Raw genomic sequence first — 14,664 nt, forward strand, 5'->3', positions numbered from 1 at the left:
CGGACGCCTCTTCGTTTCGCCTCCATCGAAACGCAGCCGCCGAGGCCGGGATTCGATCCCGGGAACTCCGGCACAGTAGTCGGGCGTCTTACCACTGCACCACCCCGGCGGGGCAATTTTTCTTGGTTTTTCAACATAACAATTTTGCATCGATAGCGCAACAGACACCAATGTGATGCTGGTGGAGCTCCTGACGATGATTGGTGGTAGACGGCCTCCGCCGACTGGCGCAAATGTCTGTCTAGTGGTAATGTTATCTTACTTGGAAGACGTATCCCTCCAGGGCGTTTCTGGCAGCTATCCGGTTCCTCTCGACAGTGTCCTGCTCCTTGTAGTTCTCGCTGTCCTTAATCATCTTCTGGATCTGGTCGCTTGTCAGGCGGCCCTTGTCGTTAGTGATGGTGATGCTCTTGGGCTTTCCCACGGTCTTCTCCACAGCTGTCGCGTTCAGAATGCCATCGGCGCTGAGGTCAAAGGTCACCTCGATTTGTGGCACACCCCTCGGTGCCGGTGGAATGCCTTTGAGGACAAACTTGCCCAGTAGGTTGTTGTCTTTGGTGAGCGCGCGTTCCCCCTCGAATACCTGCATCCGCGCTATCCACTCAGCGGGAAACCACGCATTCGAGTGAGGAATGATGCAAGACGAAACAGAATGAATAACCATATACAAAAGAATGGGTGGTACCAGCTGTTTTATGCACTAAGTTGAGCCAAGAATATGCAAAATGTTGAAAAGCTTGTAAGCATTCAATACTGGGGAATAACGAAAGCACTAGAGGACGATTGCGGTTGATTCAAAGAATTAGAAAGGGAAATAGGCTTTTGTTAAAGAGACAGCAGTCCATGGCGCGGCAAAGCACTACGGCATCTGACTTCGGGCTTTCGTATAAGGTTGTAATCTGGCGTGAAGGCCGAGTAAAGACAGCAATCAAGCAACTAGGCAACTCCATATTGAGACGTTCTTGCTGATACAATTAGACCTGATACAATCAGAATAATTAGGTATGATACAATCAGACCTATTAATTTTGTATTAAGGCCTGAACTACTTATTGCGTGTAAGATAGCTTAGTTCAAACATACTTCATAATTTGAAAACTATATGACAGACGCAAGCGGAGGATGCGTCAGTAAAACTGCTCCAGAAATATAGTGCAACAAATTTGCCGCCCTTTAGCAGGTATTTAAGGGAGGTGATATTCTTCTGCTACATATACAACACTTTACCTACCTTTTGTTCCAAACTAGCATATATAACATTGTTAAACCGTCCTTTTGTCTGTGTTGCCACGCATCCAGCATGCCATGTCTACAGCCCTGACTTTTAAAGGCTGCTGTGCTGTCTACTGCTGTTAAAATGAGCTTAAAACGGAGGTGTGATCCAGGTTGATTAAAGCGCCATACAAAACCGCTGTCACCAAACTAAGACATAGGCACAGTTTCACATTTCGTATGATAGCGATGATCGATCATGCCAGATATCGCACGGGGCTCATACCTGTATTAGAACGCTCTGCTGGTCATCTGTGTAGGTAGTGAAGATGCGAGTCTTTTTGATGGGTATGGTGGTGTTGCGCATGATTAGCACTGTCATCACTCCACCAGCAGTTTCGATTCCCAGGGAGAGCGGAGTGACATCAAGCAGCAGCAGGTCTTTCACCTCGACCGCCTTGCCGTCGGTCAGAATGGCCGCCTGAACAGCTGCGCCGTAGGCCACGGCTTCATCCGGGTTAATGGATTTGTTAAGCTCTTTGCCGTTGAAGAAATCCTGAAGCATCTTCTGTATCTTGGGAATGCGGGTGGAGCCACCCACCATGACGACATCGTGGATATCGGCCTTGGCCACCTTAGCATCGGCCAGACAGCGCTCCAGCGGGTCCATGGTGGACCGAAACAAGTCTGAGTTGAGCTCCTCGAACCGCGCTCGCGAGATCGAAGTGTAGAAGTCGATGCCCTCGAAAAGCGAGTCGATCTCGATGCTTAGGTTGTGTCGTTGAGAAGAGAGAAAACAGAAGGCAAAGAATTGAACATAAGTACAAAGCCTAAGCCTACAGTTATACTAAAAAAAAAACTACTCTTATATGCTTTGAAAATGGTCCTTGCAACGACAGCATATGTGGTGAAGCATTGGTGGCATTCGCAACAGAAAACAAAATGTGTCACGCAAGACCCAGAGAAGGCTGTACATGTATTGAGCACAGTGTCATATAAAATTGTCCCCGTCGATTAAGATGCGCGGAAAAGCAAAATTTTTAGCGCATAGTTTTACACCAAAGAAAACTTGTCATCTCAGTAGCCGAGGCCGTAAGCTAGATGCATGCATGCGTTCGGTCAACGGTAGGTTACCACGGTTCCACACGGGATGGATAGAATTAGGAGAGTCTCGTTCGAAATGGGGGGGGGGGGGGGGGGGGGGGGGGCGTGGCAGTTGCCAGCATGCTGAAACGTTGTTCGCACATTCCGTAAAGGTTGCTATAAATCGGTGATTTGTCACTCCTTTTACTAACTTTCAATTCCCACATTTCTAACTTTATACCGTCTTTCTACTTTTCATCCACAAAATTTCGAATGGCTTTTTCTCTTCTGCTATGCAGCGTCACCTAGCGGTCAATCAGAGCAATTGTATGCAGCAGAAGTTTACCAGAAGTATATTGCGATTCCCACAGCCTCCAGTTGAGCAGCGAAAGTTAAAAGCAAATCAGAGAGATTTTATGAAAACAAACCAAAAAACACATAAAAGCGCTGTCTCTCGATGGTTCTATGGCGCAATGCATTAGCGATGCGTTCGCGAACACGAAAAGAGCTTTCTTTTTTTTTTCTGGCCCTGGTTTTCTTTCTCTATTCTTTTTTTTTGCATTACTCTATATATTATTCTTCGGAGGGCGTGCTTGAAACTTGCTTTTAACGTTAAAGGTTCCCCAAGGGTTGCCATTTGCCTATGTTGCCATTCAAAATACTTTAGGAGACATTTTAATTTTTAATGACCATGCCGAGTTGCGGAAGGCGAGTAGATGTTGCGCCGTAGGGCGGCTTCCTGGACCATGCTAGAATGCACACCGGTTACGCTGACGCCACTCAAGCCACGAACTGACGCCTAAGTGCTGCATTCCAAAGCGCAAGGACGTCTTACAGCGAGTTATGAGATATCGAATTCTTTGGGAAGGGGAGGGGGGGGGGGGGGGGGAGGCGGGAAGGAAACAGAGTCCGAATTATTGATCTCATAGGGCACCGCATAAAAGTGCTGTGACGAGAGGGTCTGGTACTCATTGAGCTGCGGGTTGTGTGTCGTCTTGAGACCACATGACATGTTCAAGCTGGCAGCAGGTGCCAGCTCAGGTAGGCCCTTTGAGTTGTGCGGCTGAGATCGAAATGGAGCCGTGCAGGTCTTTCGCATTCCAAGCAAGACTGACTACCACCCTAGGCCACGCAGGCTGGTTCTTACGGCTTGCATAAAGCGAAGATTTATCTCTATGTCATGCGCTATTTCACACAGTGTGGTAGATTATGACTATAAATTAATGAGTGTGTGTAAGGCACGAATTAGGTATTAATATTAGTAATTATATTTATTAAATAATACATTAGCAGTGTGCATGCACACGAACGAGGTTCTGTGGACTAGAGCCACTAACGGAAGTCATGAACATTGTCGGGAAACACCTTTAAAAGGGTATGACACGACAATGCTAATCGCTCCTGTCTTCCAAATGACACTTCAAAGTGCTTCTAAACGTTATGTCCTGTGGATTCTTGTGACGCTGGGAAGTCTTGAGCTCGACAATTGTTAGTGTTGAGAAAAGATGGCGATGGTATGTCGCTGTTGGCACTCACACTTCTGGACTTCATTTGTAGAGGGGAGTCGCGCGAGTTTTCATTTTGTTTACAAGAAGTAATTGCGACAGGGGCAATGTCATTTGCAGCGGAGTGAAGGGGGGCCCTGTTACAATCTGAATAGGTGAATGACATGCTGTCTTTATTGAAACTAACCAGGTTCCATAATTAATACCTTGCTTATAACGGCAGCCTTACTGCTTTCGTAAATATCGTACGGTATCGAAATTTGAGAAGTATGGTTCTCCCTACAGTGCGGAGACTTACAGACTGAGAGGTCGAATAAGAGTTCTTGTACGGGACTGAGAAGCAAACCATGTAGCCTGAATACATTTCGTAGAGACATCATTTAGGCTGGCCCTAATCCCTTTTTATGTCAAAGATGAACCACTGTCCCTAAGCTAAGTGATACAAGATGCCTCTAAGCGGAAGCGCTGCAAAACAAGAAAATGTTGAGGCTGAGGTTTCACATCGCCTGTTACCTTTCCCATATGCGGGCTATTATGACGCTGTCATTAAAGCATTTCGCTTTAGTTAACAATTTCAATGGCTAGACTAATCACCGACTTCCGAACTTGAGAGCCGAAAATAATTTCCCGGGTAAGAAAACCTAATTCCAACAGTAGATAGCAGCGCATCTTGGCATGCATGTGTTGCGCGCTCCCAGTATGCCGTGTTGTATGCAAGGTTTCATTTCAGGCACATTTCCTGGCTTTTCAAGTCCGTGTAATGCCCCAGCTAGAGCGTTTCCGTTTAAGTCTTTGGGCTGCTTCCAGTTACGTAACACGACACCTGTTACGTAAGTTTCCGAAAGGAGGAATTTAGTTTTCGTTCTACGGGATGTTCAAAGCTATAGACTTCTGTAAAATAAAAGCAAATAAAAACAAGCCGCGAGCAGTGTTCGAAAGCCTTATATTTACGCCGGTTATGCCAACAGATAGAGAAAAAGATAAATTACAATTGCAGCAATAAATATCTTTATTAAAATAAGGTATGAATTTTTTATAGACACAGCCATTAGCTAACATTCTTACAACTGCAACCTTAAGGCGGTCGTACATCAAAGGTGCTCCATCTGGTGCGACTCTTGTAGCACGCTCCTTTTTCTGGGTACTTCCTCCAAATGTCAAAGTTATCTGGAGGAATTATACATACTAAACAGTGATATCAGTGCAGAAATTCAACCCAGTGGGGCGTAGTCGACGCTTACGGCGTTTGCGGTGTTCTGTTAGCCAACAGCGCCGAAAAGCAGGTGAAGCTTTTAGTTGCTATGTCTTCACGGATAGCACAATCGCCCATTTACGAAACGTCAACCACAACAAAGGAGAGAGGACTGCCGCGTTGCTCGTCACTGCACCGTATGCGCAATAATGCGGACTGAGTTGTAAACTTCGATGCTGCTAACGCGAAACAATTTGCACTACCAACATTTGAAAGTCAAGAAGTCTATCAATATAAACCCTTCTAGTCTTAAAATATAGCATGATTGCTTTAAAGCAGTGAATGTAAACTTTGTGGTCAATTTTAGTTAACTGGGAAGAAAGTGGCGACAACTACCCTGTCACGTTTACCCCATCAACTAGACCTGGTATTTTCCATTTCCTCCTAAACAAAAGTGAAACTATAATTTAAGCTGTGCCCTGTGAGAGATAAATTCATGTTTCTCTTGTGGCACCGCTTATTTCGAATTAGGTTATGCGTTTGCATCACTTACTACGTCGCCGTTAGAAACTTGAATTCCTTTCTAAGCGGGCAAGCATACCAGAGCCTTACTAAATGCCCGATATGTTTACCCGAACTTGGGCATAATATGAAGAACATGACCAATGTGACTGTTCAAATGGGTTTGGGAGAGAATGCGCACTTTATTATAGAAAGAATATAGATAGAACTATGCTAAAAAAGGACGTAGAACACGAGACGTATGGCAGAGAATTGAGAGCGCAAACGGGGAGTGGTAAATGTATACTCTCTACTCTTCCTGACCCCTGTTATGTCGCAAATGCAAAGAGCCAGAGACATCTGCCTCAGTAATATATACTAATGGTTCAGTGCTGGAACGTATCTGTAGCGTTTATCTAGAATTGGCTTAATGGCATTGTGACTTGGTCTCGACTAATTGTTTCACTACACAGGCGTCGTGTGTAGCTGTAGTAAAAAAAAAGTAAAACCTTCTATTTTGTGTCTAATGCTGAAGTCATGTTGTTAATGAAATAAAGAAGAAATATCGAATGCACTGTGCATACATTTAAGGCCTTGTTGCAGGTCACGAGAAGAAAGATGACTTAGTTTATCAAGGTAAATGCATGCGCCGAAACTAACCACGAGCCTTTTGAAGATCGTTTGGCACCAGACAGGTTTGGCAGAAATATCTCGGAAGGAGACCACACGTCTCTTTTCTATTGAATGGTAATCCCAATCCTAATTTCATGACGCAGTATTATTCAGGTCATCATTTTAATATAAATATAATGTGGTTACACATGTATACTGCTCACGTCACCGGTAATATTGAAAGCATAATTTATGGCACGCAAAACATGATGTCGTTTGTCATTTGTTATTCAACATCACAGCGAACGAAAATAGTTGCAGAAATAAGCAGAAAAAGTTTTTCTTTTTTTTGTTTTTTCATGTATCAGGTTGGTCGTCCCCTCAATCGAAAACCAAGCTCTAGAACTACTATTGGCTTTCCCTCAGCGTCTTTTTACTGGTGACGGGCTGACGGCAACAGTGAAGTTGAAGTGGAGATGAACCTAGAGAGCTTCCTTGTCGCACTACAGAAAAACAAAATCAATACAAAATTGTAGAAATCGCGCCGAAATAGATCTGGGCTCTGTGGTTCAGCCTACATCATCAGCTCTAGCGAGAATATTTCTTTTCGGAGACCTGTGAAGTTGTGACGAACAAGTACAACATAAATTTTACGGCAAGAACTGCGCATGTTAATTGGGACTTTGACATCTGTCGATCTCTTGACGCCAATCGCTTGGGACAACTGGTTCGAATCGCCTACAAAGGAACTGCAGCAGTCTTTACATCTTTAATTTCTTTGCTAATCTAGTGTGTCCATGGCGTCTATGATGCAGCGGGAGAGGAGTGGTACAAATAAGACAATAAGCAACCCTGCGCCTGGCGCATGGTGACTTTAATTGGCAATGCGCTAAAGAAATCCAACACAACCCATGGAAAATTGCAAGAACGCCGGTCAGTCTCTGGAAAATAGATTTGGTTACCTCTATCTCTTTCTCCGGGCTAGTTGACATCATCTAGCATGTCCTGCGCATGTTGACTTGAGTTAGACAAAGCCGTACGCCGTGCAATAAGAGCGCTAGGCACATGGTGCATTGTACTTTCCTTCACCACCACCATATATATATTCTCTGCCTTAGGCGGTACTCTCAACTGGACTCGTAGCTTCTGGATAGTGCCAGTTTTAGATGAGCCACAATTCATTAGGTGGGCCAAATAGTGCCCTCTTATAGGAGAGAACGCAAACTATGGCGATTTCGCTAAAATGGAGTGATTACGTGACTGAAAAAAAAAAAAAAACTAACTGAAAACCATGAATAAAACAGCACCAGAGTTTGTTCAAGCCGGATGCCCTGACCTCCGAACCGATGAAAACAATTCCGGAATATCAAGCCGTGGTGCGACTTACTTGCATCCACCGGCATAGCCGCTGGCGGCATTAGCTACAACATTTTGCAAACAGTCTTTGCGATGCTGTCACGACATAAGCCAGTGCTCACCTAGCTTGCGTACATGAGGAGAGGGTGCGTTTGGCCTTCTCGCAGGCCGTGCGAAGGCGGCGAACGGCTTTCTTATCGTTGTCAATCCTCTTTTTGTGCTTTCGTTGGAACTCCTGCGACAAGAAGGACACCATGCGGCTGTCGAAGTCCTCGCCGCCCAAGTGCGTGTCCCCCGCCGTAGCCTTCACCTGGAACGTGCCCTTCTCGATGGCCAGTACGGACACGTCAAAGGTGCCGCCTCCAAGGTCAAATATGATGACGTTGCGCTCAATGTCGTCCGTCTGCGCACGCGCGGGACGAGCCAGGAACCGTGTCACATTCGACGTTTTCCGTCTCTGCTCCCGTCTATCCTCTCACAGCATGCTGACTGCTAGTGACTTCTACACAAGACGGTAACTTCATGACATACGAGGTCATTCCACGGACAAACTAGGCCGAAGAGGGAATTTCAGATTTACCGCTGAGGCCAAATTAAGCGTTCTAACGATGATCCATCACGATAACGAATTAAGATTATGTAGCGCTGAAAACGCCAGGATTCGCGAGCTTCCGGCCGTTTGCATCCTTGCGCACAAGCACACGCATGTATAAGGCGGAAATATTTACCCGAGCGCAGTAGATGGAAAATAAATAGCGTTCAAGAAAGGGGAAGAACATTTTAAAAGAGGGAGTGAATTGCACAGCACAGGGCAGCTTGCTTTCATGTGTTACCCCTTAAGCGTTCCACATTCCATTTGTTCCTTAGGTTGCGTAAAAAACGTACTTTTTTTCTTCTGCCATTTTAGTATGGCAAGAGAAGTGCAAAATATGTTGAGGGGGGTGACTATCATTTAGCTGTGCCTTCTCCGCCCTCCCCTACACACTCATTCGATGGGAACTCGGCCACGTGTCTTGAAAAGCGCAGGCTCCTTTTCCAACGACCTAAATAAAAAGGCGATAATGACTTAAAAACCACCATTGGGAGCCTTTCTTGGCAGTTCATTCCTGTAAAGGAATGTATACAAATATAACGGTTTTTTGTGGCGTTACGAGCTTACTAGAGCGCTGAAATTATCAACCAACGACGAGCAGAGATGCTGATGCCGCGGAGGGTTAAAACACAAAGTTGTTAGGGCTCTATTAAGACAGGTCATGAGCCATGTAGCTCTGCACGCTGCTTTCTACGCAAACAATGCTTGTAGAGGGATGAAAATCTATTCAAGTAACGATCAAAAGAGAATCAATAGCGTTTAATCATAACACGACGATAAGTCCAGCCTCAACGCGCCCATAAAGCAGTGATCCAGACCTGGACCGTAAGTTTTTTCCTTCTCTTTCTCGCTAACCTGTTTTCTTTATGTCCCTAGTGGCCACGACTGCACCATTCTCGCCCCAATTTGTTCCAAGCGGCACTTAAGAAGCATCAGGTCGTTTTATCCGCGGAGTGCAATTTAATTTCTTTTGAAACCTTCAGGAGATGCGCGCATTTCTGGGAAAGGATTTGTCCGAGCCGTCACATGTTCTCTCTATTCCTATCCATCGGCATAGGATATCATGACCTAAAATCTTCCAATTGCTATCCGGCCTTAGCAAGTTGATGTAACACATTTCACTTGAGTGTGCGATGACAGTGCTCTTCAAAGAGGTAATGCGGCCTGCAATGAGCCTTGTTTTGGCTCTTCACTTCACCGCGAGGGACGGATAGCTTCAAAGGTTCCAATGACGTCTACTGAGGCCAAGGTGTCTGAATGAGGTTACAGGTCAAACGGCTGGTAAAACAACAAAACCGTATTGCCGTACTGTATTCCTGGGTGTTTGTTATAAAAATGGGGTGTGAAGTTGCTGTCAAAAAGCCTTATACAAGATTGCAGAGCTGTAAATTGTTCGCATATGCTAGCAGACCTATATCCTTAAAGAAAGGTTCCGGCTACTCCTGAATGGGGTGTGAAGTTGCTGTCAAAAAGTCTTATACAAGATTGCAGAGCTGTAAATTGTTCGCATATGCTAGCAGACCTATATCCTTAAAGAAAGGTTCCGGCTACTCCTGAATGGGGTGTGAAGTTGCTGTCAAAAAGTCTTATACAAGATTGCAGAGCTGTAAATTGTTCGCATATGGTAGCAGACCTATATCCTCAAAGAAAGGTTCCGGCTACTCCTAAACTGTGGCTTTGTTGTTTTGGAACTCCGCTTTCTGCTCAAATGAAGCGAACCTTATCGAGTCCGTAGGCAATTGCAGCTGCCGTGGGTTCGTTGACGATACGTAGGACATCGAGGCCTGCAATGGCGCCGGCATCCTTGGTCGCCTGACGCTGGGAATCGTTGAAATACGCCGGCACTGTGATGACGGCTCTCTTGACTGGCCCACCGAGGTAGGCCTCCGCGCTCTCCTTCATCTTGTAGAGTATCATGGAGGAAATTTCTTCGGGGTGGAACACTTTGGTCTGACCTCGGTACGTGACCTGAACCCGTGGTTTGTTGCCGTCGTTAACCACTTTGAAGGGCCAGTGTTTCATGTCATTCTGAAGAGCAGGGTCATCGAAGTTCCGCCCAATGAGCCGCTTTGCATCTACAAGTGGGATGGTAGGGGAAAACAAAAAAAGAAAAGAAAAAACATATTCGGTTCCTATTCACCAGCTTTTGCGGCAAATCAAACTCCTTCGTGTTTTACATTTCATTGCTCACTGACTATGTATACAAAAATGCAGCAAGGAAAATAGCTGAAGAATTAGTACCAGGAAAGTAGTAATATACCCGTAGTTACTGATAGTAACGACAAAAAAAAAACAAAAAAAACTTGCAGTGCAGAATACACAGCGGGTGCACCATCAGCGTGTGCGTTTTGTGTACAAAGTAACGCACTTTCATATTTTTGATATTACAACACAGCATAAAAATACAGCCTTGTATAGACAACTGTGTGAATATTTCGCAGGAGCTCCCCGCGTAACATCAGTCTCAGCTGAAATAAAAAAAGAGAAAAGATGGGGGGAGGGGGGAGGGGGCACGCGATTTTGTGAATATACAACGGAAGACAATTTGCATCCATAAAAACCAAAACACGGTGTTCATTTCCTCACTATTTGGTTATATACAGTTAAATCCAGAACTGTTTGATGTGCATGAAGACTGAAATAAACCATGTCACTAACTGCATGAAAGACTTCTGACAGCGCTGTATGTTTCTTTCTCCAGACATGCTTGTGTAGAAACTAAAAGGCACTTCTGAATCAATTGATATGGTTATGTTTCATCTGCCTTTTTACGTGCAATCTGATGCACATAGAGCGTATACGTCCTATAGCTTTTCGCCCTTGGCGCTTTCATTTCAAACTTGGTTGTTATACAGAGATTCAAAAGTTTATTTTGCATGTGGAAAGAATGTTTGAAGTCCGTCGTTTTTTTTTAATTTTGAAGTACAAATACTTTGTTGTATCACTAGCGTTATATTTATGTCTTTCTGCAGTAAGGTGTGGAAACATCGGCTGCCGCCATTGAATTGCAAGAATGAACTGTCCTATTTAACCCTCTATTTTAGATTTTTGGATATATGTCTCCTTAAGACGTATTGGCGGGCTAGTTGGTGAAACATCTCGTGAATAAATAACAACGGAATAAGACGCACACATTAGACAAGAAGAATGCTGTGTTCGTCACTCCTCTTGTCTAGAGAGCGATAAAGGGTGTGTGTGTGTGTGTGTGTGTGTGTGTGTGTGTGTGTGTGTGTGTGTGTGTGTGTGTGTGTGTGTGTGTGTGTGTGTGTGTGTGTGTGTGTGTGTGTGTGTGTGTGTGTGTGTGTGTGTGTGTGTGTGTGTGTGTGTGTGCGTGCGTGCGTGCGTGCGTGCGTGCGTGCGTGCGTGCGTGCGTGTGCATGTGTTTGCACTGTTCTTCACAGGAGCCTCGTCTCGATTTTCGAACGAATGCATGTACATTGCTCACCGAAGACAGTATTTGCGGGGTTGAGCGCCGCCTGGTTCTTGGCTGCCTCTCCGATGAGGCGCTCTTGCTCGGTGAAGGCCACGTAGCTGGGCGTGGTGCGGTTGCCCTGCTCGTTGGCGATGATCTCCACCTTGCCCTGGCGGAACACGCCCACGCACGAGTACGTTGTGCCCAGGTCGATGCCGATCGCCGGCACCGTAGCCATTGCGCCGCAGCCGGGCCCCCGCCGACCTGCCGCGCCGAAAAATATAGAGGCATAGAGGCAGAATGGAACTAATTGACGCCTTTTAATCGACGCGAGGAATTGTTAGTGTGTGGGAAGACTCAGCTCTTGATATCCATCTGTAGTTAGCTTTAAGGAAATGATGACTGCTCTTTGAGAGGCTAATGACTTTGACGGCTTGGTTAGTCTTCGAAGGAGTTAGATCTGAGGCACTTTTTGCCTTCTCGTTAGTAGAGTATACGTCCGTACACCTATTAACTATTGCGGAAGTCATCGCTTGAGAAAACTAATCAAAAGCCGTTCGTGCGTAACAACAGTCCGACAGTAGTTAAGGCCAGGGCGTCGACGAGCTGTGTTATAGTCCGAATAAAGCAGCCAATGCATCCAGTTGAGAGAAAATCTTTCACGAGAAGCAGGTTCTCGCGCTCAGAAGCAACTTTTATCGCATTCTTTAATGAAACGCAGTACAGCCTCCTGCGGAGCGTCACCACTACAGATGATGGCGGTGCTAGGCGAGCGAAAGACACCGTAACGTGTGCGCGACTGAAGAAATCGATGCTCGAACTCAACGGCTTCAGAATGCGACGGCGAATATGTTAACAGTTTAAACCTGATTACTTAGTCTTGTGGTGATGCTTATGCAAGCTCAGTAGGAAATACTTATTGTCGAATTCTTCTTATGGGACGTATTTCATCACATTCACGCCCGAAGCTCGTGCCTGAGCCTAAAAAGTACCGACTTTTGAGCAGTGTCCCAGTATGTGTTCTAACGTCACCTGTTAGCTTAGGCTGCTTGCTAGAGGGGAAAAGCTTGCAGAGTAAACGGCATTAAAAGCAGAACAATTATTCGGGTTACTCTGCTCTTTCCGAGTAATAATAATGTGCGTGCAGTATGCCAACACAGTGGTGGTAATGAAGGGCTGCCTGTGCTACAGCGACTTGCACAAGGAAGACAAATTGTAGCACAAGCACCCTAAATAAGTGTTCGATGCACAGCTGTTTTTTAGAGCTTTGAGGTGAACAGTAAACATGTACTATTTTTTTTTCAGTACAACTAGAGAACACGGTGACGACTATGGTGAGACATGTTCTAAATGAATGTCTATTGATTAATCATGACTGCGATGGTGTTTTTAACGTGCAGTGACATCGCAGAGCCCATGGGTGTTTTCTTTTCTTCGCCTCCACGGCTGCGGTACTTCTGAGCGAAGTTTTGACGTCGATTCCGGCAACGTTTCCTACTGTCAATGCCGGTTGCAGCTTTACAGTGATTTCAAAAGCATTATCTACAAAAACTGCCAGCAGTTGGTGCTACAAATTCAATTATTTCCCCGCTTGGTGCTCCGGCGCATAAGCGCTGATAGCGTTCAGTTTATCTTGATCAAATATGTCCGTACATGGACATGTACCATGGCGCGCAGCAGACACATTCTCATCAGCCAGCGGCAGTATACGCCCTTTCGCGCTATTAAGTTACTCGGGAATAATGATTACTGCCCGTGCCCGCTGACCATTTCGTTGCCGAGTTTAGTGATTGTTTGCGGCCATGTTACAGCGAAGTCACATATAGCAGTTAATAACTGCTGCGCTGGCTTAACTGTTTAAAACTGCTTCTTGTGCGTAGGTGCGGGGAGCTGTTAGCCAGTGCCACTGGCTACCCACAGCTTTTGCAGTGAGCACAAGACTCCCCTGGCCTGCTGCTCGGCTTGTCTGAGGTGAAATTCCTGTCAAATGAGACACTGATGCTACCTCATGTGTATATAAGAAAACTTTAGATATGATAGCGGTAATTGACCAATTCTTCCTTTGCGCCACTAACCATTTTTAGTATCACATTTCGAAAATTGTCGACAGATGTCGAGGACTGGCTGAACTAAGATTTAAAGTGATAGAGATATGGGCACTGTCTTCCGGAAAGCCCGGCGTTGTTGCCATAGTGAGCGAATAATCGCGATCACGAATGTGGAAGGTGGTCGTTGGCAGCTAGTTTAGCCGGACACTGGTTGTTCGGCGGGTTGTGTGACGTGACCAGGCCCCATGACGTGCCAGGCGCTACCACCTCAGATAGCTCCTTTGAGATGTGATTTGCATCCACCCGAACCCTTGGATCTGTATAGTCACACAAGCTACTCTTAAACAACGCATGACCGTGATCTGTCAGGTAGTACCATTTCACATAATGTGGAAACCAATATGTTATTGAGCATGTTTAATATAATAGAAGCAAAGTTAAGGGATTAGTATATAAGAGGGTAGCAGGTTGCATGTATGTACATACCTGAACTAAAGTGCGAAAAGAAAACAGCCGACGGAAGCTAATGGCAATTTCGCATCATTTCTTTCAAATCACAGCTTTGAATGATATGATGGTGTAGACATTATCATAAGTGTCTCTCCATTGTTTTCAATGAGCGGAAGAAAACCCGCGAATTGTGGAATCAAGGCATGTTTTCTCAAAGAAAGTTAAAGTATGGTATTGTGGTTTGCACTTACTATAAAAAAAGGGAATAACATGTAATCTGTAAAAAAATAGGCAGCAAAACATGTACTACCGTTCTTTTCGGATGTGACCTCTCGTAAAGCAGCACAGACGTTTAGAAAAGGCCGAAATAGTAGGTGAAATTTCCTCTTCGAATCACTTGGCCCCAAGTGCTCCCACAGACAACTGTCAGATGTAAAGTGGAACCAATCACTCAAGCGGGCGAAAAAAAAAGTAAACTATCTGATCAAAGACTTTCCTGCTTAAGATTCATTTTCATTGCTTCATTAAACACTCATGGCAAACGTACGTCGAGGTACATAAAGTTCACTCAGATCATCTATTTACTCGAGAGGGAAAAGGGAACATTTATTTGCTTACATCCTGTGTACGAAATACTTTACGTGACTCTTGAAATGAAATTTTTTTTGGAGTGCCTAGGCACGATATTTCTCGACAATTTA

The 14,664-nt window shown here is 45.1% G+C and overlaps 1 protein-coding gene across 1 annotated transcript; it reads right to left on the reverse strand.

Annotated features, from left to right (window-relative positions):
• Nucleotides 1-251: 251 nt before the first annotated feature.
• Nucleotides 252-11,703, reverse strand: LOC146186072 (heat shock 70 kDa protein 1A-like). Its single transcript, XM_084605621.1, has 5 exons — nucleotides 11,499-11,703; nucleotides 9,773-10,128; nucleotides 7,584-7,864; nucleotides 1,499-1,979; nucleotides 252-583 (listed from the first exon to the last, which is right to left on the reverse strand). The coding sequence occupies exons 1-5, from the start codon at nucleotides 11,701-11,703 to the stop codon at nucleotides 254-256; spliced, it is 1,653 nt and encodes a 550-aa protein (XP_084461747.1). The 3' UTR covers nucleotides 252-253.
• Between the last annotated feature and the right edge of the window lie 2,961 nt (nucleotides 11,704-14,664).

The sequence above is a fragment of the Amblyomma maculatum genome, chromosome 6 (genome assembly GCF_055883805.1).
Source record: "Amblyomma maculatum isolate TAMU_Amacu chromosome 6, ASM5588380v1, whole genome shotgun sequence".
Lineage (NCBI taxonomy): Eukaryota > Metazoa > Arthropoda > Arachnida > Ixodida > Ixodidae > Amblyomma > Amblyomma maculatum.